Source organism: Nicrophorus vespilloides, unplaced genomic scaffold (assembly GCF_001412225.1).
Source record: "Nicrophorus vespilloides isolate i.1.1-1 unplaced genomic scaffold, Nicve_v1.0, whole genome shotgun sequence".
Lineage (NCBI taxonomy): Eukaryota > Metazoa > Arthropoda > Insecta > Coleoptera > Silphidae > Nicrophorus > Nicrophorus vespilloides.
This window is the reverse complement of record NW_017097769.1, coordinates 127015-136170: the sequence shown is the minus strand read 5'-3', so window position 1 is coordinate 136170 and position 9156 is coordinate 127015. Positions and strand designations below refer to the sequence as shown.

Sequence of the window (9156 nt, the reverse complement as noted above, 5' to 3'; positions counted from 1 at the left end):
CAAATTAAAGGATAATTCCTGGACATTTCCTAGAAAATTATAATAATGCCCCACTAGGCATGTTCAGAAGGTAGTATTTGCATGTACTACCAATGTTCTATCAGCACACGAAATTCAGATTATTCAAAAGTTATGAAAATTACGAAAGTAGTGTCACTAAAACGACTGTAACTTATGAGCTAAATGTCAGATTGCGATGAAATTTTGATAGGCGTTGTTTGAAGGTTGTTGCTTCTTAAAAAAAACATATGGATTTATTGATAGAGGCGCTATCTATACGAACATTCTACGAACTTATTAAATGGTGTTACGTAGAGTATTTTTATTTTGAGAAGTACAGAAATGATAAAAAATATCTATTATCTACTTATATTATTATATATAGATTATTTAGAAAATGGTATAGAATTAACATCGATATTCAAAATATCTGATATAATTTACTCTGTCCACCAATCAACTCTCTTAACTGACTAACACTGTTCGGTAAAGTTTTATAAATGAAGACTGACATTTAACCCATCGAAATGTCAATTAAGGTGACGTTTCACAAAATACACAATAGTTATCAGGACAAGGATACTTCACATCAATAATCAGTCTATTTAAAAACTTTGCTGTTAATAATTAATACAGCAATATCGCTTCCATTTGTCCGTATTCACTTGACAAAATAAAAAATTATAAAAAAATAGTATATTAAATTATTTTCTTATACATAAACTATCGTATTTTATCATAGTCTTTCATTGCAGTTTCAAACAGTCCCGGATATTGGAAAAACCGCACTATAGCTGTAAATTATGACTCATTATTATCATGTGGAAAAATACGTTTGTCTTTTTTTTTTGTGTTTTTTTTTAATTTTTGTTTAAACAAAATTCTAAATGTAATAAAAACATAACTTTTAATATACTAAACAAATTCTATAGTTTGTGAAGGCTCGTTATAATAACGGGCAAAATTAGGTAATTCAACGGTGCAAATAAAAACGTGCATTTGCATATGAAATTTCATTGAATATTCATATCGAACGTTATATTAGCGTTGCATTTGCGGTATTAATATTTTCCGGCCATTAAATTCCGACCGATCAAACCTGCAAGTTTATTGCTTATTAATGCATCAGACTGTACTGTTCTGTTATATTTATCGATTCAATGCCCCAAATTATTATTATTATGTTGGAACAAACACATCCTAGTTGTAAATGAAATTTCGTTATTTATTCATTGAAGTGCTCACCGATATTCGATCCATATTTGCCTGTAATCTATGGTATATTTGGATCCCATGGAAATCATTGAACCTCAAATATTTGAATACATTGAATATCGAGATGGCTTTGTCATATTGATGATTGTTTCACAGCTTGTAAATTAGGCAATGTATAATATTTGAGTTGACGAATTCGGTTAACGAACACAGTTCGTTCAAATACGACATTCTCAACCCGAATTGTTCGTTAACCGCGTTAGTTTCCACATCGAAAATGTGTTGATATTTTGTAAAAATGTTCGTTGTCCGAAGTGTTGCTTAATTATTTGTTAATAATTTATTTAATATTAAATCTTCTATGCCAGGGGTCGGCAAACTGCGGCTCCGGAGAGGAAATGAGCTCTTTTGATTGAAAAGTGCGGCTCCCAGTAACAAATATTTGAAATGTAGTTTTATTCCAAAACTAGTGAAGAATGAAAGAATCATAAATATGATTGTATATAAAATTCCCGACGCAGAAAGACCTATGGTCAATAGCCCTTTGTATCAATTAACTTTTTTGAAATTATATATATTTATTTTGATCTTTTTATTTCTGTATATGTTTTTTTGTACGACTGATGCAATAAACATTATTATTATTATATTTCTATTAATATTAATGGTGGAAGCGTCGGGTTTTGATTTATTAAAATTAATTAAAATTGGGTTTTATTTGCTATAACTCAATTCAAAATAAATGTTGATGAATATATAAAATGTAATACATTTGAAACTGTTAAATTATTCACTCTATATTAGTTTTATCACAACTAATTGCATGTTTTTAGTACAAATAATAATTATAAAGTTTCAAAGTTCTTATTTTAATTAAGTTAGTTGTTTGCATATATGCAGATTATATTAGTTTAACAAAGAGAAAATAACAAAGTTTACTTCATTATAATACTTTGCCGAACAAAGATTTTAATTAAAAGGAAAATATGAATACGGATTAAGCACGTATAAATATTTATATTTAAATATGTTACATTATAAAAAAGAAACATTACAATTTTTATAAATATTTTTATGAACGCCAATAAATATTTTCTCAAAATATAACTACAAAAAAAACTAAATAATAAAATATGTAATTATTATACAATTTCCTTTACTTAATATAAAAATCAATGATTATCTAAATATAGTTCTTACATTGGATTTGTATTTGGATCAATAAAAGTGGAGGCGCCGGGCAAATAGCAAATGCTCTTTGATGTTGAACATTCTGCGAATACTTCTTTTTATAAATGTATATTTCATATATATATATTTCCAGCTAAGACGTTTTTATTTTTAGAATCGTTAAATTTTCGCTTCATACATTATGAATGCGAGAAAATATAAATATTTGATTTCACGGAGTTGCGAATATTTAAAATGCAAATTGATTTCAGAACTACATTTGACTTCATAAATATTGAATTACCTTTCCAAATGCAAATTACTTTATATTATATTAAATTTGAACCCTTTCTGAATATTATGTTCTGTTCTAATTGTTATTAATTATTAAAGTATTAGTATAAATTATTTAAAAATTAATAATATCATTTTTCTGATATATTTTTAAATTATAAAATATTTAACTAATATCAAGTATTAAATTATCTTTCCTTCTGCAAATAAATGTATATCATAATAAATTACCGGTATAAATACTTAAAAAGTCCGCAAATAGACTTTTAAAGTATTTATGTTGATTTTATATGTTTGAATATAATTTATACAGAAATGTAAGTATTCGAAAATTTCAAATAATATAAAATTAGTGTAAGTAACTAACCTAACCTATAATTTTTTGTAAAATCTCCGATAAACTTAATTGGTATATTCTTTTCAATCATTAATTATTGGTCATCAAATGGTATATCAGCGTTTTTTAATTGTATTTCCAATTATACGCGTTTTGGTTGTATTCGGTCGTTCCTATATTGATTAAATAATAATATTTTTGTGTCTTGCGATGAATTTTCTTTTCACCGGTGTTTGTATAATGTGCAGAGGAAATGTTTGCCGTCGTAGGAGGGGATTTTCGATGGAAGTTGATTGGTCCCAAGGGTGGTGACGTCTGGGAAACGCATCCAATGGAGGAACAAGGACGAAGGGCGCGTGCCCGATCCGCCCCTGCGGATCCTGCGGGTCCTGCCATCCTGCCTGAGAGCGTGGCCTGCTGCCGAACGAAGTGGTCACACATTAGAGTAGCGCGGGAGTGAGCGGCAAAAGTGCACCTGGACAGCGGCACCGTGGATAACCGCGGGGCGCAAAACGGCCCGGGAGGCACCCTCAGCCTACTCGGTGAATCGCGCGTCGCCACCAACATACGCGGATTCTTTGCCAATCGAATCGGCAGCGCACTTCCTGACACAGGTAAATAACCTTTTCGTACTTTTAACATTATTGATGCATGTACTTTGAACCAACTGAATTTATTATGTAACATTTATATATGTCATGAAAAGAAGTTGAGATTATTGATTTCAAACAAAATGGCCGCGTGAACAAAATGGCGGCAATCGATAGGAGTTCTTGTATTATTAGCATACACCTATTCAGATAATAAGTATAATTTAATATTTGCGTTTGGTTTATATTTGATTTTTTTTGTTTTTTAACTTTTTATTTTATTTTGTTAATGTTATATTTATATGTCGGTATTATTTGGGGTGCGGGGGGGAAATGAGCGCAGTGCCTCCCCTCCCGAGCCTCTGCTCAGTGTCTAATGCTTGTCTCTGTGTCCAGGTTAACCCGATGGCACTGCGCTACCCCGCACCCTAAGAAACGTTTTGTCCGGGCGAGAGAGAGAGAAAGACACGTCCTTAACCATGACGACGATTCCGATAATCAACATGGAGTACAGAGAGCTGAAGGAGGTTGTGTGGAACAAGGTGCAGGAGCCGAAGACGCAGCGCAAGCTGATCTTGGTGATCGTATCGATAGCGTTGCTCCTGGACAACATGCTGTACATGGTGATAGTACCGATCATACCCGATTACTTAAGATATATCGGCGCATACAAAGATGAACCTCTTCCGGGAAACGTAACGGTTCCGCCCGGGATGCCGGTGAAGCACGACCATCACGGCCAGGACTCGGCTACCGGCATCCTCTTCGCTTCCAAAGCCATCGTCCAACTGATGGTGAACCCCTTCTCGGGGGCGCTGATAGACCGCATTGGCTACGACATGCCGATGATGATAGGTCTGACCATCATGTTCCTATCGACGGCAGTGTTCGCCTGTGGCCGCAGCTACGGCCTCCTGTTCTTCGCCCGCAGCCTTCAAGGCGTAGGCTCGGCATTTGCAGACACTGCAGGTCTAGCGATGATAGCGGATCGTTTCACGGAAGAAAACGAACGATCGAAGGCCTTGGGCATAGCCCTGGCCTTCATCAGTTTCGGATGTCTGGTCGCTCCACCCTTCGGCGGCGCCCTCTACCAATTCGCCGGCAAGGAGGTGCCGTTCCTGATCCTGGCCTTCGTCTCCCTGGCCGACGGTTTCATGCTGCTGCTCGTCATGAAACCTTTGAAGACGCAGATCAAAGAATCCCAAATGGCCAAACCACCTTCCGTTCCGATCTGGCGCCTATTCATGGACCCCTACATCGCAGTATGTGCAGGAGCTTTGATGATGTCGAACGTGGCACTCGCATTCTTAGAGCCAACCATCTCTCTTTGGATGGAAGACAATCTGACAACAGAGAATTGGAAGATCGGAATGATCTGGCTACCCGCGTTCTTCCCTCACGTATTCGGCGTCATCCTCACCGTAAAAATGGCCAAAAAGTATCCACAATACCAATGGCTCATGGCCGCCGGAGGCTTGGCCCTCGAAGGTCTCTGCTGCTTCATAATACCGTTCGCAACCTCCTACAAGTTGCTCATGATCCCTATATGCGGCATTTGCTTCGGAATTGCCTTAATCGATACGGCACTTCTTCCGATGCTCGGCTACTTAGTAGATGTTCGTTACGTGTCCATCTACGGAAGCATCTACGCCATCGCCGACATCTCATATTCAGTGGCTTACGCAATTGGCCCCATTATAGCAGGCGGGGTCGTCGAGGCAATAGGCTTCACGGCACTAAACGTAGGCATAGCATTTTCTAACTTACTCTACGCACCTGTATTGGTGTACCTAAGACACATTTACGATTTCAAACCTTTCGAGAACGAAGCCAACGTTCTCATGTCAGATCCACCAAACAAAGAGTATCAAACCTACAGCATGCAAGATCAGAAACCGGTCACCGAGGAGATACAAAACCACCTTGAATATAAACAGCAGGAAACCAATATTGATTCGAACAACTATCAACAAGATTACAATTATCAAGGTTATCAGCAGCAGCAACCTCAGCAACAAGGTTATCAATATCAAGAAAATAACTATCAAACCAATAGATCAACCGGTAGATCTCTACCGGATCAGCCGGATTCCAATCCGAATCCCTTCAGGCAACCTCAAGAACAGCCACAACCGAGCATGGCTGGTCGCAACCCTTTCAGACAGGGCTTTTAAATTATTATATGTGTGTATATTGTAAATTCGTGTTAGTGCCCTTTCAAATAGTTATTTTCCAAGATTGTGTATATATATCACACCACTTGTTCCTGTGGCACTGTACATATCGCCTAAGATTACTAAAGAAAAGAATATCTATATTTAATCTAGACTTAAATATCAATTTCAGTTACAAATTTTATTATTAATTTCAAACATTATCTATATATTAAGTATATCAACTAAGATCGTATACATATCAGAATCGAATGATTCGCTTGTTACAACGTGATAGGTCGTCCACGGCCAAGTAGGTATATTCTAGTTAATAATTTACTATTTAAGATACACCATATCTAGTATGTAGTTTGCATCGGCCCTTTGTCCTTTGATCTATAGTTAAGAAAGTAATTAGATATATACTTAAGTTGGATTTTATTCAGATACATCTCTCGACTCGATAGCGTCAATTTAACTAGTTGTACAAATTCAATGTAATAACATATTAAAAAAAAATATATAACACGACATATACGTGGAAAAAAATGAACAAAAAATATATATTAAAAAAAAATAATTAAGTTGCTGTTAGTATACATACGTTTGGAAAGAAACCAGAAGTATTGCTCACGCTGTGTATAGGATTTGAAAATCGATGAAAATAGTATCCCCCAAAATTCCATTAAACTCTATATAACAAATCAATATAAATAACTTGAGAGAATTTAAAATAAAATCCAAAATAATTAAAATCGCTTAGGTGTTTGCACAAATTGAAGGTAATCTTAATGTATCCTATAACCTTAAAATATATAATTAACAAAAAAAAAACTATAATCTGAAAAGCAATAAAACTTTAAATGTAATTAATACTTCATGTTCTAATACTAATTTCTTCGTTTTAAGACCAAAAAAAAAAGAAGATATTATTAACATCGAAACTAAGATCCAAAGGGAATTCAAAATTAATTATTGTGCCCTAACTGACACGGTGCCTGTCTATATAATATTAATGTTTAGCTGTAACCTAAAGTAAGTAGCCTAAGTAAGCATATCAAAGAAACAAAATTGTAACAGATACATATCTTATCAGGGCACAAAACAATTAAAGTGCATTTGCTGTGTAAACATTCTTCCTTTCATTTCAAACCAAACCAAAAAAAAGGAAAAAAAAATATAAATGTATATCATTGATTTTCGATAGTTTTGTAAAGTACTGATAGTTTATTACTTGTGTATCTTGTGTGTGCGCGCGCATATTCGTCTTAAGTAGATAATTGAAATATATTTTGTTTTAGTAATTAAGGCGTAATTGAATAGGTAGATTCAATGTTTGATTCGTAGCTTTTAGAATATTCTACATGTAAAACACATTTAAAAAAAGACATATTATATAACGTAAATGTTCTAATCGTTGCAGGTGACTGGGAAACTTGAGTGCAATTTAGTTGGTATTTATTATTGTGTAAGGGGGCAAATGGGATGCTGTTATTACAGGTTAATTAAGTACTTTTCATTGTTGTCCGCGTATTGACAGGTTGACGTTCCAAAATTCTTATCGCACAAAATGTTAATAATATAAATTTAAAAAAATATATTATTAGACAAGTAATTTAATTAGAACATCGTTACGAATTATGTAAGGAAATTTGGAACGTCATCTATTTGTAGGCGTGTACTATTTACGATATTCTTTATGAATATATTATATTAAAAATTATATATGTGGGATCTAAAGATGTGTAGGTCTCGAGAAGAAAATAAACATAAATATAATTGTTAACAAAAATATATATATTTCTTTACTTTCCTTAACCTAAATGTATAATCAATTTATATTCTCTTATAATTTGTATAATAAACTTTCATTTCAATATAAAACTTTAAAGTCTAATATCTTTGAAGATTTACTATTTCTTTTATAATATGAAAATTTAATTCTTAAATTTTTATTTGCTTAATATTTCTATAGCTTATAAATATATTTTCAACTAAATTTTACAGGTAGAATTTATTATTTTTGTATCTTTTTGTATATTATCACAGACATGAAAAATTTCATGTATGTAAACTACCTTGAAAGTTTGAAACTATTTCATATTTAACTTAGCTCTCCATTTATATTATTCTTAGTATTTTCATATCTTCGTTAAATATAATCTGCAGGTTAGTAAAAATTAAAATATTTTAAATTAAGTAATAACAAATTACATTCCTTTCTTTGTAACCGCAAATGCTCTATTATATTTTTATTAATACATATATAACTACAATAAATATATTAAAATAAATACATAAATGATCCTCAAGCATTTTTCAATTTGTGGTTGGTTTCTACCCACTTAAGTCTCACAGACGCCGCGCGAGTAACGGATGGTTAAGCACTTTTGAATGCATTATAAAATTATTGAATCGCGGCACACCCTTTGAAAATCTTTGTATGAATAAGTTTTTGTATTCATTAAGACTTTATATTTTTGGTTGTACTTTTTCTAATAACATTCTTATATTAAACAAATATATAAATTTACTTGCTAAAACATGTTATATTTAAAAATATTTTCATTATACGATTTTTCGATTTAGAAATTTAACAACTACTTCTGTATGTTGACAGATTGTACTTAATTAAATAAGTTTCGTTTGAATAAATTTAGATTTGGCGATTTTGATACGTAATAGGTAAAGCTATTCAAATTTTCACTTTACGAATTTTCACATTACAAATTTATCCAACTTTTGAATGTTGCCATGTTGTATTTAATAATAAAAATCGCTTTAAGAATTTTCAATTAGCGATTTTTATATCGTAACTACTCAAATAAATCATTTTCACTGTACGAATTTGTATATTGGTAACACTTTGGAAAGAGCTTTGACTTTATGCAATTAATAAAACATTATATTATTTGGAGAATTTATTCTTACTTTCTGAATTCAGGGTTTACTAAAGAATGATTATTACTAATTTGTATTTTTTTTGTTTATATAGTTTCTATATTAAATAAATACATTATCTTAATGTTAAAAAACATATTATATTTAAAGAGATATGTTTCCCTTTACGGATTTTCGTTTTACAAAATTTTACCACTTGATAAGAAAAAAGGTTATCACTTTACGAAACTGTAGTTAATTATAGCAATTATTAAATAATTAATAATCCTAGTAGTACCTCGCATAGTGCGGCTTCGATCAGTCTGGATTCATTATAGTATGGTTTGAAAATTTCATACACAAGATTTTATTTGAGCAAAATAAAAATAAATTCTAAAAAAGTTATTTTTTTTAATACTTATTGTTCCTATTGGTCAAATCTCTTTTTGTGCAGTTTATTTTTGTATCTTATAATTCATCGATTAGTCCGGTTTCAAACAGTCCGGTATATTGTTGG

General features: G+C 32.3%; 1 protein-coding gene across 2 annotated transcripts in view; it reads left to right on the top strand.

Moving 5' to 3' along the window:
• The first annotated feature begins 3484 nt into the window (after positions 1-3484).
• LOC108560935 (vesicular acetylcholine transporter) overlaps positions 3485-9156 on the top strand; it is a 39745-nt gene continuing 34073 nt past the window's right edge. The window contains exons 1-2 of one of the 2 annotated variants that reach the window (XM_017918660.1): positions 3543-3630; positions 4003-6926. In XM_017918660.1, the coding sequence (XP_017774149.1) occupies positions 4086-5780 (1695 nt within the window). In that variant the 5' untranslated portion in view covers positions 3543-3630; positions 4003-4085 and the 3' untranslated portion in view covers positions 5781-6926. Of the gene's footprint in view, positions 3631-4002; positions 6927-9156 lie in introns of those variants that run through there. The other variant, XM_017918661.1, reaches the window with a different exon arrangement.